At 42.3% G+C, this 22,092-nt stretch overlaps 1 protein-coding gene across 1 annotated transcript in view; it reads left to right on the top strand.

The window, feature by feature from the left end:
- POLN (DNA polymerase nu) overlaps positions 1 to 22,092 on the top strand; it is a 159,046-nt gene that overhangs the window by 24,508 nt on the left and 112,446 nt on the right. Inside the window, exons 10-12 of the mRNA XM_089777777.1 lie at positions 5,633 to 5,689; positions 6,681 to 6,734; positions 6,984 to 7,049. Coding sequence (XP_089633903.1) covers positions 5,633 to 5,689; positions 6,681 to 6,734; positions 6,984 to 7,049 — 177 coding nt within the window. The remainder of the gene's footprint in view (positions 1 to 5,632; positions 5,690 to 6,680; positions 6,735 to 6,983; positions 7,050 to 22,092) is intronic.

The raw sequence follows: 22,092 nt of genomic DNA, 5'->3' as shown, positions 1-22,092 counted from the left end.
CATACAGAAACCTATTGGGAAACACTTTAATCTGACTAATCACTGTTTAAAAGATTTTCAAGTAGCTGTTTTGTCACAAACCAGTTCTACTAGCCAGATACACAGAGAAACATTGGAATTAGAGTTCATCCGCAAATTCTATTCACATGCTAATAGACTCAATCGTGATGAAGGTTGGTTGGGGCACTACCAACTTAACAGCCGATGAAGGTGCAAACAGCTCTTTGTGTAGACTCCTATGTCAGGAAGGATACTATCAATTGACTTGGATTCTTATCTGCTTCATTTTAACTACCCAATCTTCAGGTACTTACTGATTCCCTCTAGCACCCTGTCTCTCACCCTCCTCCTTTTTTCCCTCCTCCCTCCCCTTCCCCTCTCCTGTTTATTTTTGGTCTGCACATCCTAAACTCGTAACTCCAGTCATCTGAAGAAGTGGGCTGTGCCCACAAAAGCTCATGATACCATCTACGTATCTGATTCCCCAGGATTCAAATGTTGCCTTTCCTGTAGCCTATCTATCCCCGTTTCAGACCTACATTCCCACTGTTTGCACTTGGGTCAGGCACACGCTACTGCACAGCATTGTAGGCAGTTAGTGGTTCACATGCAGAAGGCATGGGAGCTTCAACTGAAATTTCTATTGCCGAAGAAAACAGTGCTCTCAGACCCAGAGCACTCCTCTCCCCTGTGCCAGCCATCCCCCGTGATCATGTCTGAAAGGGCCATGTCTGTTAGCTCTACCTTGAGAGACTCTTTCTCCAGTCAATCTAGGAAGAGATCTCATTCCTCGGGGAAAAGTGACTCTCCCTCAAAAAAAAAAAAAAAAAAAAAAAGGGAGCAATCACTCAAAGTACCCTCTGCTCCAACCCCTGCTACGGCTCCAGACTGGGAGGTACCAGGACCATCCAGCACCAACGGTTCCTGAGAGTTCAAGGACCTTACAAAGCCGAGTACCAAGGTGCCAGGTGAAGCCAAGTCTAAATTGGCGCTCCTGGCACCATCAGCACACACATCGATAAGATCAAGCCATCTTTGGTGAAGGACCACTGGCATTGAAGAAACCTAAGCCTCATATGTCACCATAGGCATCCATGCCGCCCCTGGCACCGAAGAAGCATAGGCATGTGACACCGATGGTTCCTCATTAAGCACCGCAGGTAGCAGCAATAGTCTCAGTAGCTGTCAACACCGCAGATGCCAATACCGGTTCTATTCATCACTACGGAGGAGCTCAGGGTATCATCAGTATCCAAAACACCTCTGTTCAGCACACCTGCATCTGGTCCTATTGGGAACCATAGGCAGCATATTGAGCCCAACATCTGCAGCAGGTGCAACCCCATACATCAATGGCACCTTCCTCTAAAGCAGCATCCATGCCATCACTTGACAGGTCAGTCTATCAAGAAGAGGAGGAACCAGCATCTAGTGAAGAGGAGTCTTCTGTTTCCTCCCGTTCCCCAATGCACATATCCTACTCTTCTCCTGATAACACTTTGATGCCTCCGCACCCGGTGGCAGGAGATAACTTCCGTACTTTTCAGAAACTCTACAAGCAGGTTGCAGAAGTCCTTGAGGTCTCCTTGGTCAGCCTTCCTGAAACTCAGCACAAACTGACCAGCATACTCCATGCCTCACCTGCCTCTAAACTTGCCTTACCTATGGGCTCAGTGCCTATGGACTCTGCCAGGGTCATCTGGCAGACGCCAGCCATGATACCACTGGTCTGCATAAGGTCTGATCATAAATATTATGTGATCTCACAGGGTGTGGACTTTTCCTACCTATCTCCTAACTCTATAGCAGTAGATTCCATTAATCAGAGGGGCAAACAGCACCATGCGCATCACCCCATATGATAAGGAATGGAAGCATCTAGACCTCATGGGGAGAAAGTCCTACTCCTTGTCCTCTCTTCAGCTCCATAAATCAAACTACATGGCAGTGTTGGCAAAATACACCCACCCTATCTTTGAACAGCTTTCACTCTTTGCTTATCTGAAGATAAGAGAGCAATTCACAGCCAACATAAATGAGGGCATAATGATTTCCCGTATGGCCCTACAAGCCACCCTGGACGCTTTCAATACAGCATCACAATCGATTGTTATTGCCATTGTGATGAGCAGGTCCTCCTGGCTTCACTTGTCAGGTTTTCCATGTGAGGTACAGGCCACGGTAGAGGATCAAAGCTGTTTGCAGATTCCACAGATGCGTCCCGCCATTCACTTAAAGATTCCAGGGCAACAATGAAAACTCTTGGCATACATATACCTGCAGTCAAACAGAAACAGAACAGATATTTTAATCAAAGATATAAATCTTTGCCCTTCAATCAAGCTTAGAGTCATTTTGACAATAGGAGGAGGCAATGACAAACTAGACGAAGACAGGCCCCTGACCAAGCTACTATGTCTCAACTATCAACCTCGAGACAAACGTTTAGAAGATCAGGATGAGAGTCTGATTGTCTAGAGCAACGTCAAACCCATCTGCTATTGCATCGCTGCTTACTACCTTCCTACTGTCACTTGTCCTCTATCACGACCGATAAGTGGGTGTTAGGTGTTGTGAAGGGTGTATACTGCACTCCCTTTTCTACTATCTCTGCTTCCCACCCTCCCTCCCTTCCTGCTCATCCAGAAATATAATTTATGCAATCATGTGCCAACAGTGTCCGTCTGCTATGTATATTGGACAAACTTCTCAGATACTTCGCCAAAGAATCAATGCACACAAATCAGACATCAGACAGTTTCACAAAGAAAAAACAGTTTCTTGCCATTTCAACCAGCCTGGACATTGTCTAAACAATTTTCTTCCACAGTTTGATCTGAGGAAGTGGGTCTGGCCCACGAAAGCTCATCACCTAATAAACCATCTTGTTAGTCTTTAAAGTTCTGCATAGTCCTGTCTTTTGTTCCATCTCACAAGAGCGTGCTACTCCAAGAGATAGAACATCTTCTCCACCTAGGGTCCATAGAACCTGCACTCCAGCAATACAAGGGAAGGGATTTCTACTCCCATTATTTCCTCAAAACAAAGAAATCAGGAGAGTAGAGACCAATTCTTGACCTTAAAAGGCTCAATCGACACATATGACATCAACGCTTCAAGATGGTGACTCTAGCTGCGATAAACAAACTTTAAACAAAGGAGACCTCCAGGATGCCTATTTTCATTCACCCAGCATATCGGAAATACCAAATATTTGCACTTGGCAAGGCACATTTCCAATACACCATGCTACCCTTCAGACTCTCCACATCCCCAAGGGTCTTCTCAAACATCATTGCAGATATGCACACAAGGAGTACCCATATTTCCCTATCTCGACGATTGCCTGATAAGAGCAACCACAAGGCAAAAGGCTCACAAAGTGGTCTCCTTAGCCATAGCTCTGTTCTAGACTCTGGGCTACAAATAAAATATTTTCCAAATGCAAACTCCAGCCAGCTCAGACTATAGAATTTATTGGGGCTTATCTCGACTGTGTGAGGGCAATAGCCTCCCTTCCACAAAAGAGATTCCAGTCTATCAAGGACCTCATCAAATTGCTCCAACCAGCCCACAAGTCCCAGCCAGAGCTTGCCTCCAATTACTTGGCCACATGGCAGCAGCCACATCAGTGGTGGCACATGCCAGATTACACATGAGACCGATGCAGCAGTGGCTAAGAACGGTATACAGACCTCATTATAACAATATCAACAAACTGATTTCAATTCCAAACAAAATCAAACAATCACTAAACTTGTGGGAGGACCCCAAAAATGTTTGCGCTGGGGTACCCTTCCACAGAAGTCCCCCAATGAGATCCGCACAAACATTCCCTGCACATCAATGTATTAGAATTCAGTGTGGTACTCTACACATCAACACTTCCTACACCTTATACAGGGCAACACCATATAGATTTTTATGGACAATTAAGCCACAATGCAGTACATAAACAGGCACTGACCAGTGGGCCTACCCTGTCCTTGGTCTTCCTCTTGCTTCTAATGTATTTATAAAAAGTCTTCTTGTTTCCCTTTATTCCGGTAGCTAGTTTGAGCTCATTTTGTGCCTTTGCCTTTCTAATCTTGCCCCTGCATTTCTGTGTTGTTTGCCTATATTCATTCTTTGTAATTTGTCCTACTTTCCATTTTTTATAGGACTCCTTTTTTATTTTTAGATCATGCAAGATCTCGTGGTTAAGCCAAGGCGGTCTTTTGCCATATTTTCTATCTTTCCGACACAGTGGAATAGCTTGCTTTTGGGCCCTTAACAATGTCCCTTTGAAAAACTGCCAACTCTCTTCAGTTGTTTTTCCCTTCAGTCTTGATTCCTATGCCACCTTACCTATCAGCTTTCTGAACTTACCAAAATCCACCTTCCCAAAATCCATCTATGCAGAAAGGCAGTCTAGTCTGCCTATGGTCGTGATGCATAGATCAGAATGTCCACATATAAGCTTCTTACTTCTCGGGCAAGGACAGTCTTATGGCAGACACACGGAGCAGGAAGTTCAACTCCAACCACGAATGGGAGACAGACGATGACATATTACATGTGATTTTCAAATGCTGGGGATTCCCACAGTGGACTTACTTACAACCAATGCCAACAGGAAGTGTCCACAGTATTGTTCACATGCTTCACATATCCAGGAAAGCTCCATGGCGTCTCCTGCTATTTCCCCATCATCCTACACACCTAAGGTGGAGCACCCACAGAAACACTCTCGGAGGAGAAAATAAGGTTACTCATCCTGTGCAATAACAGAAGTTTTTTGAGATGGTTGTCCCTATGGGTGCTCCACCACTCTCCCTTCATCCCCTCTGCTTCAGACATATTGATTTCTCCTTCCGGAGATGAGAAGGAACTGAAGGGACGGTTGGTTGCACATGCGTAATAGCGGCACCACATGTGCCATCTGCCTTGTGTGCACAGCCTATCGGGGGCATTGCTACTGACTGTACTGACTAGACGCACAGCGGAGCCCCAAAGACCTAAGGAGGAGCACCCACAGGGATAACCATCTTGAAGAACCTCTATTATTGCACAGGGTGAGTAATCTTCTCTTGCCTCTCTCTCTCTCTCCTCTTTGACTGGAATTTTGAAGTAATTCTTTTCTCACTGATGGGTTTGCTGCCTTTCATTTCTTCCATGAAAGATTTACCATCAGCTACTTTGAATCTTCCTGTCTCAAAGTGAACTCTGAAGTCCACTTTACGGCCACTAGCTGACCACTCTGAACATACTCTAGTGAGTCTAGTCACAGTCTGACTCCTAACTGCTACATTGTAAACTAGCATTTCTGAGTGTCTTTCTGTGCATATGTTGTTACACCATTCTCTTTACATCAGCACCTGGCTGGAAATATATGCCCCAATTCAGAGATTTTCTGCTGAGATTACAAGATGAGGTTTATATCTTCAGAAAAGTCCCAGCCTGTCCCACTTCTCAACTTCTAGAAATTCTGTTCAACCTTTATTACTACTCTTTACTACTACTAAACTAGATTGTATTCTAGCCATCCGGAAATCAGTCAGTATTTTAAATGCTTTATTAAGCTTTTTAACATACCAACATTTAAATGAAGAACTAGCACACTATTAAGTCAAATTCTTTATTTATTCCCCAGTTAAATAAGCTGCAAGATCTTCATCCATTGCCTAAGATAATTTTAGAATACCGACGGGTGAGTTCATTTTTCATAAACAATGTATTTGCATTGAAAGCAAGAATTAACAAAACAAAACTATAGCTTGTCTGAGAACCTTTTGGTTGGCATATGATTTCCAGTATTTCTTTTAATAGTCTTCACTTTTTTGAGCAGTTGGTAAAGTCTTATGAATTCAAAAGTAGGTTTGGTTTGCTCTAGATTTTTTTCAGTTAATAGCTGAAGCCACACATTTTTGTTAAATATTTGTTGCACACAAACAGTTTTAGAAAACCTTACAATAAAATTGGTTTGGAGTTACACTGTACTGCCAATTAGAAAATCTGGACCAAGAAAAGAGCTCAAGATTGTAAGTGAATTTTATGATATGTTGCTATTTATTATTTTTGCAATAATCTGCTCATAGTCCACCACAACATTGGTTCAGATTGCCCATTTCAGTTAACAGTTAGGTTTTCAATAGGGTCTAGTCTACACTAAAGGGGAAAGTTGACTTAAGATACACAACTATAGCTGCAATATTTATGTAGCTGGAGCCGGCGTATCTTACATTTTGTTTTCAGGTCGTCTACACAGTAGGAGGTGGGTGAGAGCAAGCGCTCCTGTCAACTTCCCTTACTCCTTGTGACAAGAGGATTACCAGTGCCAACAGGAGCACCCTCTCAGTTGAATTAGTGGATCTTCACTAGACCCGCTAATTCAAATGCTAGAAGATCAACCTGCAGAGCGTCGATCTTCTCCGGAGTGTAAAGAAGCTCTAAATGTGTTTCTAAAGTAAAACTAAAAAAAATCAGTCTTTAGTTTCCTTCATCCTTTGTTTCTGCATTTCTGTGCTCCAAACTTTCATACTGAAACACCTGCATAGCCAGCAATTTAGATTAGAGATAAATATTGAACACCATTAAAGTCAGTACACTGAGCAATTATTCTTTTGATTTAGATAATTGTCTCTCTTTCTCTCCCTTTTCCTCCACACATGCACATACATGCCTAACTCTTTCTAATTTAGGTTCACAAGATAAAGTCAACCTATGTGGATGGACTGCTTTCATGCATGAAAAAGGTAATACTGTAAAAAAGCTCCCCCTATCAATTTGAGTATGCCTATATATGATGGTTTGAAACCATTCTTAAAATTTTTCTAAAATTATAAAATATTTTTTGAAAAATTTAATCTCTGTTTCTACTTTATATGGAAATCTTATTACCATAGTATATAGCCTTTAGAGTAAAATTTCATTTTTCACATATTGACTTCTGCAGCAACATATCTCATGATTTTATATTTGGATTTTTTTGTATTCAACTAAAGGGATTTATTTCATCTACATGGAATCAGACAGGAACTGTGACTGGCAGAATTTCAGCTAAGCATCCTGTGAGTCTTTTTGTGTTTTTTTTTAATATTTTCATTCAAAAACACTATGGTGAAAATATATTTAATTTTGAGCCATGTCCAATAGAGGGCTCCAAGTTAGCTAAATGAAAGTATACACTCCATTTACATGATTTTGCTACATGCTGTTTAATATGAATAAAAATTTCCACGAGCGTTTTCCTTTATCTATTAGAAGAGTCAAAGAACTAGCAATTGCAATATTGTATGTAGATGGGAGATAAGAACAAAATATAATTGTAGTTTAGACCAAGATTACATTAAGTAATGCTGACAACTACATTTAGACAGAAAATTATATTCACTGCTTATCATTTAGGTTACCTAAAATAGGAGAGAGGTGTTATAAATCCTCAGTTCTGAGCCATGTAGCTTCTGGTTGCTGATATTGTTAGAGCAATTAGTGAAGACTTTTGACCTGAAGTACAACCATTGTGCTCTTCCAGGACAGCAAATCACACCCACACTTTGTAACATAACCCTCCATGCCTTTAAACCGATGTATAAGATGATATTTTTCTTTAAATTTGTGTCTAATTAATTTCAAGTTTTATATCAGCATCTTTATATTCTTTTTTCTTTTCAATTTTATACTTTAATTCTTTATTCTTCATATCTGGAGCTGTAGATTGCCTGATCATATCTATTATGAACCCCTGTTTTTGGTTGCTCCTAATTTTCCAAAATTTTCATGTTTTTTATTTGAAATTCTGAGGCATGGTCTCTGTTTCAGGGTGACTTTTTTATTTAAAAGACATAAGCAAAACTCATCTTCCATTTGTTTAAATTGCAAATAGTAAGTTTGATTTGACTCTTGAGCCTGACATGTATTTGTGACTTAGGTCAAGTTACATAATCTCCTTTCCCATTTGTAAAATTGTAGTACAATGAGAAGGTTGGATCTTTCTGCTAAATAGGGTAGCCTGCCACTGAGCCACATACCAACTGAGGGTCTGTCAATGTTGCATGTATTCTTGGAACTTTCATGTCTTAGACCACATCAACTTCACTGGTTCAATAAATGGCAAAATAAAATATGTAGCAAATCTTACCTTATCAGTATGAATGTTAAGTGTATTTGAGTTAAAATTAATTACCGTATATTCCGGCGTATAAGACGACTTTTTATGCTAAAAAACATCCCCCAAAAATCGGGGGTCGTCTTATACGCCGGGTATACAGGCAGTCCCCGACTTGCAGGTACGAATGGGGCTTTTCTTGCCCCGGGGGAAGCCGGCAGCGGGGCAGTCCAGGCGCGCCGCGGCTGTCCCGCTGCCGGCGTCCTCAGAGGCTTTGCTCCCGGTGTCCCTGGTCTGCTGGAGACGGTCCCCAGCAGACCAGGGGCACCGGGAGCAAAGCCGCAGCAGCGGCGGGGTCCCACACCTCTGAGGCTTTGCCAGAGCAAACCCTCAGAAGCGCGGCACCCCGCTGCCGCTTCAGCTTTGCTCCTGGTGTCTCTGGTCTGCTGGGGACTGTCTCCAGCAGACCAGGGACACCGGGAGCAAAGCTGGGGAGGCGGAGGGGCGCTGGGGCGCTGCCGGTTGGCCTCTTAAGGGGGGGTAGTCTTATACGGCGAGTATAAGATGAAAACCTATCTTTTAACTAATAAATTAGGGGGTCGTCTTATACGCCCAGTCGCCTTATACGCCGGAAAATACGGTAAATTTTGCTATCTTTAATTAATCTTTAATTAAAATTTGCTGTCTTTTTCTGACATACTACCATTTTACATTAACAGAAAAAGGAGAAAACTTTAACTCTGGACTACGAGTATTTAAAATAATGTGCAAAAATTATTGCTAATAGCTTTGGGGAATGTGAAGATAAAAAATGAAGGAACTAAAACAGACACCTAAAGAGAGATAATTTAGAACATCTTAAATATATGTGCTAATTGTTCTTATGTTAATTTAAGTCTGTCTGAATTTCATTTTACATTGTAACCTAACAAGCTTTTGAGCTACACAGAGCTTTTCAAGTCTAGGGAAGGTATAAATTAATAGATGCCTATCTCCTAGAACTGGAAGGTACCTTGAAAGATTATTGAGTCCAGTCCCCTGCCTTCACAGCAGGACCAAGTACCATTCCTGACAAATTTTTGCCCCATCTCCCTAAATGGCCTCCACAAGGATTGAATTCACAACCTTGGGTTTAGCAGGTCAATGCTCAAACCACTGAGCTATCCCTCCCCCTCTAAGGTAGTTAGAGTGTAATAGCTAAAAACAAGATAGAGCAGATAATTCAGTGTAAGTGGTTAGCACATATTCTAAAGGACCATTCAAGGGGAAATGACCCATTTAACTTCCATGTAGTCACAGGACAAAAAGGAGGACTAGGGGTTTGTTGAGGGTGGGTGGCCTGTCCCTGCTGGGAGACCAGGCAAGGTGCCTCACCCCATGTTTTGGCTCCAGTTTGAGCCTCTGTCAGCTGGGCTTTAAGGCTCAGTCGCCTAGTCTGTATTGCCCTCAGTCGGTATGGCCAGATGGCCTAGTCTCCAGTACCCCAGTCTATAGGGCAGTTTATATGCCCCTAGTCTGCGGGGCAGTAAGGTCCAGCAACCAAGCCAATATCACCCCATTCTAGGGGGCAGTAAAGCCCAGCGACCAAGTCTATATCACGATCGGTTTGCCTCCCCCCTGGGGATCGAGGGAGTTGGGGGTAGGGAGGTCCAGGCCCTCCCTCTCCACCAGGCCCCAGCCCAGGGTCCTGTCAGTGTTAGGTATTTCTCACCACTGTCTTGGTGTGGAATCCACCTGAAACATGCTGAGTTCACGAGGAGGCCTCCAGCACTCTGCCCTGGGCTACTTCCTACCCTGGCCCACTGGCGTATTCTCCACCTGTGTCCTCCTGGTTAGTAGCTCTACCGGTTGCCTGCTTGCTACAGTCGCTGCTGCCATGGTTGGGGGTGGCTGCTGTGGCAGAGGAGGATGCTGTTGCTGTGGCTGCTGCAGCTGCTGTGACTACTGCTGCTGTGGTGGCGGTGGTGGCTGCTGCTGCTGGGGCAGCTGCTTCTGGGTTCCTGCAGGAGCATCTTCCCTTCCCGTGGTCAGCCCCAACTGAGCTGCTCCTCTGGCTTTTATATTGAGCCTGCAGTTGGAGCATGCCCAGCAGGGCTGTGGGGGAAGGGCCTTCTCAGCCCAGCACACCTGGTTAACCCCTCCCAGGCCAGTGCAGGGTTGGTACACCCTGTCACAGGGTTTCAGATTGTTGTAATGAGGCATAAATATAGTGTCTTTGTTAAGACCATGGTTTTTAGTGTCTAACAAGGTGATGAATTCAAGCTCCCAGGCTCATCTCTTGAATGTGTTGTGTAGTTTTCCTTTGAGGATGAAGAGTGATAAGTCAGATATGGAGTGATCACTTTATCAAAAGTGCTCACCCACAAATGATACGTTGGTTTTGTCTACAGGGTTTGCATCTGTTATTTCTGTCAGTGTTGTGCCACTTGGAGTTGGTGTGTCCTGTTATGTGGGGAGCTTGCTTCTGCTGATGAGCTAGGAGAGGTTGGGTAGTTGTCTGAAGGTCAGAAGTGAGTTTCATAAAAGATCAGGCACGGGTTGTAGTTTGATGATACCTTGTATGGGCTCCAGTGTATGGTGACATTGACAACTACGGATGTGTGGTTCGGGGGAGTTTCTATATTAAAGCAAGTTCTCTCAAGGTATCGGGATGTCACGTTCCATGATGCAATCTACTTCTCTTTTGGATTGTTCTTGTTTGGTGATGGTGGTTTTGAGTGTGTTATGGAATATATTCCAGACTTTCTCCTCAGAGCATATTTTGTGGTGTAAGTGCCTGGCAGTAGACAACAGATTTTTTTTGGTTTTGGTTTGTTTTGGGGTGATTACAAAACCTATGAAGAAAAAGGTGGTGATCCCTGGGTTTCTCGTCTGTCGGATTCATTGTTGAAGTAACCACACCAGAGCAACAAAAATGATAAAAGATTTAGAAAATATATGACCCATGAGGACAGGTTAAAAACCTGGGCATGGTTAGTCTTGAGAAGATTGAAGTGGGCATCTGATCATGGTCTTCAAATGTGTGTAGGACCATTACAAAGAAAACAATTATAGTATTCTAGGTCCAGTGAAGGTAGGAAAAGGAGTAATCAGTTTATTAGTCAGCAAGAGAGATTTGTATTAGATGTAAGGAAAAGTGGCTAACTATAAGGCTAGTTAGGTTCTGGAACAGATTACTAGGCGCAACTTAGATATTTGTCATGGATGGTCTAGGTATACTTGGTCCCATTTTAGTGTGGAGGGGATGGACTAGATCAGTTTTCCTTTGAGGATGAAGAGTTATAGGTCAGATATGGAGTGATGACTCCATAGATCTTAACATGATCTAAAAATAAAGAAGGTGTCATATAAAAAATGGAAACTAGGATAAAATTATAAAAGATGAATACAGGCAAACAATACAGGAATGCAGGGGCAAGATTAGAAAGGCAAAGGCACAAAATGAGCTCACACTTGCTACAGGCATAAAGGGAAAGAAGACGACATTCTATAAATATATTAGAAGCAAGAGGAAGACCAAGGACAGGGTAGGCCCATTGTTCAGTGAGGAGGGAGAAACAGTAACAGGAAATTTGGAAATAGCAGAGATTCTTAATGACTTCTTTGTTTCGGTCCTCACCGAGAAGTCTGATGAAGGAATGCCTAATATAGTGAATGCTAGCAAGAAGGGGGTAGGTTTAGAAGATAAAATAAAAAGAGAACAAGTTAAAATCACTTAGAAAAGTTAGATGTCTGCAAGTCACCAGGTCCTGATGAAATGCATCCTAGAATACTCAAGGAGCTGATAGAGGAGGTATCTGAGCCTTTAGCTATCATCTTTGGAAAATCACAGAAGACAGGAGAGATTCCAGAAGACTAGAAAGGGCAAATATAGTGCCCATTTATAAAGAGGGAAATAAGAACAACCAAGGAAACTACAGACCAATCAGTTTAACTTCTGTGCCAAGAAAGATAATGGAGCAAGTAATTAAGGAAATCATCTGCAAACACTTGGAAGATAATAAGGTGATAGGGAACATCCAGCATGGATTTGTAAAGAACAAATCATGTCAAACCAATCTGATAGCTTTCTTTGATAGGACAACGAGCCTTGTGGATAAGGGGGAAGCGGTGGACGTGGTATACCTAGACTTTAGTAAGACCTTTCATACTGTCTCGCATGATATTCTTATCAATAAACTAGGCAAATACAACTTAGATGGAGCTACTATAAGGTGGGTGCATAAATGGCTAGATAACCATTCTCAGGGTATGTCTACACTACCCTCCTAGTTCGAACTAGGAGGGTAATGTAGGCATACCGCACTTGCAAATGAAGCCCGGGATTTGAATTTCCTGGGCTTCATTTGCATAAACTGGGCGCCGCCATTTTTAAATCCCTGCTCGTTTGAACCCCGTGCCGCGAGGCTACACGCGGCAAGAACTAGGTAGTTCGGACTAGGCTTCCTAGTCCGAACTACCGTTACTCCTCGTGGAATGAGGAGTAACGGTAGTTCGGACTAGGATTCCTAGTCCGAACTACCTAGTTCGTGCCGCGTGTAGCCGCGCGGCACGGGGTTCGAACGAGCAGGGATTTAAAAATGGCGGCGCCCAGTTTATACAAATGAAGCCCGGGAAATTCAAATCCCGGGCTTCATTTGCAAGTGTGGTATGCCTACATTACCCTCCTAGTTCGAACCTGGAGGGTAGTGTAGACATACCCTCAGAGAGTAGTTATTAACGGTTCACAATCCTGCTGGAAAGGTATAACAGGTGGGGTTCTGCAGGGGTCTGTTTTGGGACCGGTTCTGTTCAATATCTTCATCAACTATTTAAATATTGGCATAGAGAGTATGCTTATTAATTTTGCAGATGATATCATGCTGGGAGGGGTTGCAACTGCTTTGGAGGACAGGGTCATAATTCAAAATGATCTGGACAAATTGGAGAAATGGTCTGAGGAAAACAGGATGAAATTTGGTAAGGACAAATGCAAAGTGCTCCACTTAGGAAGGAACAATCAGTTTCACACATACAGGCTACATCTAGATTGCATCCCTTTTTCAGAAAAGGGATGAAAATTAGACGTATCGCAATTGCTAATGAAGTGGGGATTTAAATCTCTCCCACTTCATTAGCATAAAACGGCTGCCGCTTTTTTTTGGCACGGAGCTTTGCCGGAAAAAAAGCGCCAGTCTAGACATGGATCTTTCAGAAAATAAAGCCTTTTCAGAAAGATCTCTTATCCCTTATTTTAAGATCCCTTATCTTAAGGGATATCTTAAAATAAGGGATAAGGGTTCTTTCAGAAAAGGCTTTATTTTCCAAAAGATCCGCATCTAGACTGGCGCTTTTTTCCAGCAAAGCTCCGTGCTGAAAAAAAGCAGCAGCCATTTTTATGCTAATGAAGCGGGGGAGATTTAAATCCCCGCTTCATTAACAATTGCGATTCTGAAAAAGGGATGCAATCTAGACGTAGCCACAGAATGGGAAGTGACTGTCTAGGAAGGAGTATGGCAGAAAGGGATCTAGGAGTTATAATGGACCACAAGCTAAATATGAGTCAAGAGTATGATGCTGTTGCAAAAAAAGCCAACATGATTCTGGGATGCATTAACAGGTGTGTTGTGAGCAAGACACAAGAAGTCATTCTTCCGCTCTACTCTGTGCTGATTAGGCCTCAGTTGGAGTATTGTGTCCAGTTCTGTGCACCACATTTCAAGAAAGATGTGGAGAAATTGGAGAAGGTGCAGAGAAGAGCAACAAGAATGATTAAAGGTCTAGAGAACATGACCTGTGAGGGAAGTCTGAAAGAATTAGGCTTGTTTAGTTAGGAAAAGAGAAGATTGAGAGGGGAAATGATAGTGGTTTTCAGGTATCTAAAATGATATCACAAGAAGGAGGGAGAAAACTTGTTCTTCCTGGCCTCTGAGGATAGAACAAGAAGCAATAGGCTTAAACTGCAGCAAGGGAGGTTTAGGTTGGACATTAGGAAAATCTTCCTAACTGTCAGGGTGGTTAAACACTGGAATAAATTGCCTAGGGAGGTTGTGGAATCTCCATCTCTGGAGATATTTAAGTGTAGGTTAGATAAATGTCTATCAGGATGGTCTAGACAGTACTGGGTCCTGCCATGAGGGCAGAGGACTGGACTTGACCTCTCGAGGTCCCTTCCAGTCCTAGTATTCTATGATTCTATGATAGTGGTTCCCAACATTTTTTATAATTGGAACCAGCAAAGCCATTCACAAACTTTTGGTTGTCTGCTAACACTTTATTTGCATATTTTCATATTCATTCTGGCTCCCAGAGCCCCCTGATGCCAGCCCTAACCCCTAGAATCCTCACCCCTCCACTACCCCCAGCACCAGCCACTGACCCCAGAGTCCCCTGCACCCAACACCCCCAGGGCCAGCCTCCTGGCCTCAGCGCCGCCCAGTGCCAGGCCCCCATCCCAAACACATCAGTGCCTGTCCCTCGCTTCTTAGAGGCCACAACCACCAGATCCTCCCCTACTGCTAGCATCCTGTTTCCAGAGCCCCACTGTACCTCTTAGAGCTCCCTAGTACTAGCCCTGCCCTCAGAGCTCCCAGTGCCTACCCTGCTCCCCTCATCTAGCCCTGTGCTGCCTCCTAGCTGCCAGCTGAGTGCTGCTGCCCAGGTCTTGGCTGCTCTAAGGCTACCATGCTGGGATCCATGCAGTCCTCCTGCCACGCAGCAAAGTGCTCTTTTGTGTCTGGGAAGACACCCCTCCCTGCCCATCGCTGGTTGGCTGAGAGGCCAAGCAGGACACACCTCTCCCAACAGCTGTGGTGGAAGCAGCCCTGGCTCTCAGAGCCAGCGCAGCCCAGCAGCCAGAGGTTTGCGGCCCAACAGCAGGCCACAGGCCGACAGTTGGGAACTGCTGAACTAGATAACCTCTCGAAGTCCTTTTGTTCTCTACATTTCAGTAATTTACAATAGTCCTCCTCCAGGCAGCTCCACAATTCTCAAAAAGTTCCTTTTTTTTGTGTTTAGTGAGCTAGACTTCACATGGAATAGATCAGCATGGCCGGTAATCAGTACATGTGACCTTTTGTTGTGTTTTTGTTGTTCTGTGCAGTAGTGCTCACATTATTCTCTCCAGCTCCATGACTCAGTTTAGTTTAACTTTGTTCTGTTTTTCCTCAATGCTGGTTTTTCTGGAGCATGATTTCTTCACCTGCACTATAAATATACAGTGTACAACTGATTCATTTCTCACTAATAACAAAAAGCAATATATAGTAATATAGCACATCCTTAAGCAAGAATGCATTTTGGAACTGTGATTTTTCTGTAGGATTGTATATGTTTATTTACAACCGGATGACTGAATACGTTCTGTATGTATAAAAAGCTAAAAATTAAACAGTATATTATAGTATCATATCTTTTCTAGTTATCCTGTTTTCATTCTGGTGCAGATCATCTGTGTTTATTATAAATAGAACTAATGGGATCTCTTTTCAGAGCGTATGTTTATAGCTCAATACATTATTTTCTTGAACAAAATTATATGTTGGAATTTTATCTTCCATTTCTTCATGCTGCTGTTTTTTTTCTTTTGCAGTTAATCATCTTATTAAATGTACTGACTAAATTCCTAAGCTAGCAATGACAAAAAAATTCACTTGCTATTTTCTCAGTCTATCATAAGATATTACTTTCAGTCTAATAATATTTATAGCAAAAGAAAGTCATAATGGATGTTAGTAAAATATTAGTATGGAATAACATTAATTGTAATAGGGATATACAAGTACCTTGCTTTTTAATTAAAATAATAGTTGCTAGTTTATCATATATCACTGTTGCAATGATTCTGTAAAATAGATGTATCTTGATAACTACTAATGAAAGGTTTATGATTAGTTTTTTCATGTTTCCTTGCTTTTTCCTTTTTCTTGTGTCTTCTCTCATGTTCAGTATAGAGAACATGGTAGTGTTCCAAACATTTACAAATATATTTTAAATTATTTACTGTTTTTAATAACATAAGGTCTCCAAAGAGTATTTCAAAACCAATATAAATGTATGAACAAACTGAAATTTAGCCACGCATACGTACTGATTGACAAGAGCATACTGTATGATTAAAAGATCCTATTGTCTTTGTTGTGGAAGATACTTACTACAGGCAGTGTGTGCCCAGAGAACATATGCAATGAAACACCTGATGATGATAATAGTAAACAAGCATGTAGCAACTACTTACTGTGCTGAGTGGCATTATGTGCATTTGGAATTTTTGTAAATTTATAATCAATTGATTTGGTAATTTTCATTTAGTGAAAGAATTCTCACTACTTTTTTCTCCCTCTCTTTGTATTGTCTTTTGTTGTGTAAGCTTGGACAATTCCTTAGATGCACTGAGCACAGGAATAAAAGTTTCCCTAAGCCATGAGTGGGCAATAACTTTTGCCCAGGGGCCACTTAAATTTTTTTTAAAGTAGCCCCGGGCCACCCCACGTGGGGTGGGGCCTAAACAGGAAAGAGTGGGGCCTAAATGGGAAGGGGCGGGGCTATCCACCCCAGACCATGATTGGGCTGGGGTAGCCCCTTTGCCCCCCCTTCACACTAGGCACCCATGCTCTGGAAGAGGCTTGGCACACTTCCCCACCCCCAGGCCAATCAGGGCCTGGGGGTGGGGGAGCACAGGAAGCCTCCTTCTGCCCTGTGAGGAGCACGTGGTACTTAGAAGAGCAGGGTGAAGGAAGCTTCATGCAGCTCCCCCGCCCCCAAGTCCTGATCAGCCTAGGGGTTGTGGTTTAAAGTAAAAGGTTCGGAAATGTGGCTAGTCCCAGGAAGGCGCAGAAACAGGCAAACTATTACTAAATATCTTTTAAACTTTTATTAAAGGGCTTCTACGTATAAATTATGATTTTATCAATTTCTTACATACGTAGGCACCAAATAATTATTAGAATGTCCAATAAGCAAAATGCAATACAGTGAAGAAAATTCTTTGAGGTTTCTCTAAATCCCAATAGTTGTTAACAAGGGACTAGGGTTTATTAACACTTACATTTACATCAGTCTTACTTATAAGACTAATCATTTATCTAAAACTTTTAACACTACTACTTAATACTTTTAAACAATTTCAGATAACAATACTTACATTTAACAGACACACAAACTACAACAACAACATATTTGGTATACGTTATGTTTGGTATACGTTATGCTCTACAGGAACTCGTTTGGTTCGGTGAGCGGGAGGTGGCCCTCGGGTGATCAGTCCTCGGACCTGGCTCATATTCCACCATCCAATGTTTATTCGGGATTCCTCAATTTGATACAGGAGGGGAAGCTGTTTTATAGAGAGCTTTTGCGCGCTTTTTGTGATAGGCTAGCAGACCCTGTCTGTTAAGTGACAGGAGTAAAGGGGTGAGATGGTTTCCTGTTTTTCCTTTTCTGCCTTATCATGGCACATTCAGCACAACCAGCATGAACTTTACATGAACTTTTTATGTCTGGTTTTGGTTCCTGTTCGTCGCTGACCCTTAAGTTACATAGTGTAAGGGTTTTCATCAAGGGGAAGTTGACCTTTTGCTAGGATGGCAATACGCGCAAGAGGCCTGGCCAGCAAAGAGCCTGCTTCCACAGGGGTGGGGGAGCGCACAAAGCCTCCTCTGCTCTCCCCTCCGTCCTGCGAGCAGTGCGCAGTGCTTCAAAGCGCCATCTGCTCCTGGCAGGGCGGGAGGAGGCTTCATGCGCTCCTCTACACCCAGGCCAATTAAGGCTGCTCTCAGGGCGGGGACAGAGTGGAGAAGGCTTCAGGTGCTTCCCTGTCCCCAGGCAGTAATTGGCCTTGAGGTGGGGGAGCAGCAGGGCCCTTTTGTCCACCCCTGCCCTAAGCACTGGGACTCCAAGTACCAACCATGTTCAGTTCAGATTTATGTGATTCTTAGGTTCAGTAACCACAAAGGGAGTGAATTTTGCCTAGTGATTTTGTCAATGTTTGACCTATCGAGTTTTGATAAAAGTCTTTGCTTAAATCTGTTACAATTGAAACTCTCAGCAAGAAAGAGTATAACTGTGAGTCCCCAAACACTGACCCGTAGAGGGAGGTGAGGCGCTACACCCTTAGTGGCAACCAACAGGAGCTGGTCTTCAGAACAGAAACTTGAGAAATCATCTTTGTGTAAGACAGCTTTGGGTATAAACAATGCTGATCTTCTCTAGAAAACATAAGGGAGGCCATCTGCACTGATGACCCTAACAGAGAAAATAAGAGTAGGTTCTTTATAAAGGTGGACAAGGGTGTACAGTACACAGATGCCCCAGTGGGGAAGAATAGATGCCCTGGGGGAACTGGAGAGTCAACTTCGAGTGTGCAAAAGGCCCCCTGCAGAGCTTTTACGGTTGCTGCACAATTGCTCATTTGCAAGTAGGGAAAAGTCAGAACTTATGAGGATTAAGAAAAGCGTCTATTGGCCCCATATTCAGGAATCAAGAAGTACTGTAAAACTTACAAGTTCTATAAAAAGTAGAAGAAACCAACAGGTCACAACAAGTCTCTGTTGTAACCTTTATCTATGATTAAAACAGCTAAAGTCTGCCCCGTACCACTCAGAATCAAATTGGTTCAATGGACGTCTTAAGACTATGCTAAGAATGTATGGCTGACCCTGGTATAGTACCTTTCATAAGGATGAAATGAGTTTTAAAGATCATGTGAATTTCTTGCTAAAGTTAGTATCAGATTTTTATATGTATAAAACAGCATAACTCTCCCTATATTTTTTCCTATACCTCACAATTTTATAGGGAAAATGACATTGCACAAATTAGTTATTAAAAGGATATAATTAGTATTTTGAAAGAACTATGCCATGCTGTAACTTTTGGAGAGACGCTCAAAACCCTTAGTTCAGTGTTTTTAAGTCTGCTGTTAACAGGCTGAAACCAGGACTGAGAAATCCATCCTGAGAGGAATGTATATATCAGCTGCTTGTCTGAGAAATATTCCTGTTCTTAAAATTTGTCAAGAGGACACCTGCTTTCATTTTAGAATTGAATTAGATGCTTGGTTATGGAGACTAAGTCTCTGTCCTTGTTTGACTACTTCTGAGCAGTTCTGCTGAATCATTATACTTCTGACTTAGAATAATTCAGTATTGATCTAAAAAGGTAGTCCATGAAGGAGGAAAGAAGGTTACTTATTCTGCAGATCCATAGAAATATTTTTGGGGTGCCTTGAGCCAGAAAAGAACTTGAATAAGGATACATAAACAGCATTTTCTAGCCTCAGGTCCAGAGGTAAGGCGGTGCACCCCAGTACATCACTGTGGCAAGAAGGAGCCAGCGGGCTGGGGCACTCCACTGTAGGAGGTAAGCTGCACTCTCAGATAGGCTCCCGGTGCTCTCTTGCAGGCTGCCATACTAAGCAGCAGGTAGGTCAAAGGAGCTGGCTGGGGGGTACTCCTGCCCCCTACCAGTCTGGGACTGCCCTAGATCATTTGGGGGGGGGTAGGAGAGCTGAAGACCCCCTACCGTGACCTCTGCCATGACGCTATTGCTGTTCTTCCCCTTCCCATCGTTGTTAAGGAGAGAGAAGAAAGCAAAGTTTGCTGTATTCCTCTCCGCCTGGCTGGGGAGGGTGAGGCAGACAGAGGAGTGAGTGACCCACACTGTGGTCTTTCCTGTCACTCCCTGATACTGATGGAAAGGCAAAAGCAAGTAGCCTCCTGGTACAATTCTTGCAAGGGGTGCCTTCAGCCTCCCTGCCCTCCTTAAATGGCACCTGGGACCCTCTCATTCCCCCAACCTCAGTTCCTTGCCTGACCCCTCCCCCCACTTCCAGTCCACTGTTACAGGTACTGTCAAATTACCAACCCTCTGCTTTGAGAACCCTTCCGCTCCCCTGCCCCCCACCTTCAGGAAGGTGTGATACAACAATACCGGTAAGAAATGTAAATTACTTTAATCCTTGCTCAGGTCATAAATTATCTAGATCAGTGGTTTCCAGCCTTTTTCGAGCATACGGATCCCTTTTCAATCTATTAAAATTTCATGGACTCCTACCCCCGAGAAAAGAAAAGTAGTCCTGCTGCGGTGGCCCAATCCTTATTTTTAAACTTTCCACGGACTCCCTGCAGTAACGTCATGGACCACCAGGGGTCCACGGACCACAGGTTGGGACCACTGATCTAGATATTTGCAAGGCAGAAGTGCCCAGTACTGGCTTCATTGTTATCAGTGGTTCTTTAGCTTATGAGCATGGTTTACAAACCCTACAATGTGACTCTGAAGAAGCAATATACAAGAGCTAATTTACTGTTAAGTACATTTTCTTTTCTTTAGGAAACACAATAAGCCATGCAGTTAAAATACCTTGCCAAGAAAGTCCCATTGAAATGAAACTCATATCCTTTTTAATGCTATTTTGGAGCAGAAAAGACAAGGGTAGAAATACACATCCACAGCCTCATAATAGTTATACAGTGAAAAGAAAGTAGCACATTTTAGAAAGTCTTCGTATGATAAAACTTTTCGTTAGGAACAGATGATACTTTTTCTATGCATGATTAGAAAGAATTCTAGGATACTAATGCTCTATAATTAGCATTTACTTAAATTTAGAAATGGAAATAAACAATGATTAATACACAATCTAAAGTTTTCTAAACATTTTCTGTTGATGAAAGAATACACTTTGGATGTTGATGCTAGTACTATTATGTACAGCCATCATGTAAAGTAGATACCAATGTTGAGTAAGCAATGTGTGTATCATGAAATGGGCAAGTAATGTTACAGCATAGCTTAACTAAGAAAAAATGGGTCTTTATTGGAAAACACCTTTGAAAGAGGCATGTAAGTGACACTTATACCCTGCTTATTTGAGTCATATAGGCGGAAGGTTTCTTTTGACTTTATCTAGAAGCAAAAAACATTTTTCGGATAACTACATTGTGACATCTTCACTAAAATAGTTTAGTGATAGATTGTCTTAACAGGAATGAGAAATTGGGGACTGACTTTGTCTAAGCATATTCTTAGACCTTTGGATCAAAGCAATTCAGTGTCATATTTTTTAGGTGATGCATTGGTTTGTATCACTCAGATGTGCTGACATGTTGATAGAGAAAGTCAGGGCACACATGCCATTTGTTACAGAAGATTTCTGTTCTTTGAGTATCTGCTGTGCTCAAAGCACATTTTACTTTTGGATCATGTTATTTTTTATTTATTTGCCCTAATACTATGCTGTCACAAGATGACTGTGATTTCATTAGTACTGCCAAAAGGGTCTTAGACTTCTTTATGTGTATAATGTCAATTTCTAATGTCTTTACAGTTCTTTTGCTGCTGTTTTAAACATTAAATGCGCTAGAATGAAGGTTTCAGTGACTGTGAAAGGATTGGGATCTACATCCTTGGAGGCAAAAGTGCTCTATCTACCTTCCTGGGAGTTTTTATTAGCTTTTGTTTTAAAGCAAATAAATTCATGGAATCATAGAAATTTAGGGCTGTCATGGACTCAGGTGGTCATCTAGTCTAGCCTGCTGTGCTGAGGCAGAACCATGTAAACCTTGACTATCCCTGGGAGATATTAGTCTAACCTGTTCATAAAAAAAAACCAATGAGGGAGATTTTACAATCTGCTTAGATAACTTGTTCCAATACTTAACTTGTAGTTAGAAAGTGTTTCCTAATATCTAACCTGAATTTCCCTTGCTGAAAAAACAAAGCCAATTACTACTGGGTCTATCCTCAATGAATATGGAAAACAATTAATCACCATCCTCTTTAGAACAGTCCTTAACATATTTGACTTTCGTTAAGGCAAAATATACCCAGTTTTCTAAACAGTTTGTTCATTTTAGTTACTCTCCTTTGCGCTCTATTCAAAATTGGACCCACTACTCCAGTGTGCTAACAGAGAACAAGCATACTGACAAGCAGTTGAACAAAATAAACTTTGAGAGCTCTTAATTATTGGTATGGTAGTTGTAATCTATCTATCTATCTATCTATCTATCTATCTATCTATCTAT

Source organism: Pelodiscus sinensis, chromosome 4, assembly GCF_052426305.1.
Source record: "Pelodiscus sinensis isolate ZL-2025 chromosome 4, ASM5242630v1, whole genome shotgun sequence".
In the NCBI taxonomy this organism is placed as follows: domain Eukaryota; kingdom Metazoa; phylum Chordata; order Testudines; family Trionychidae; genus Pelodiscus; species Pelodiscus sinensis.
Note: the sequence above shows the minus strand (reverse complement) of the source record. Positions and strands in the feature narration are given on the sequence as shown.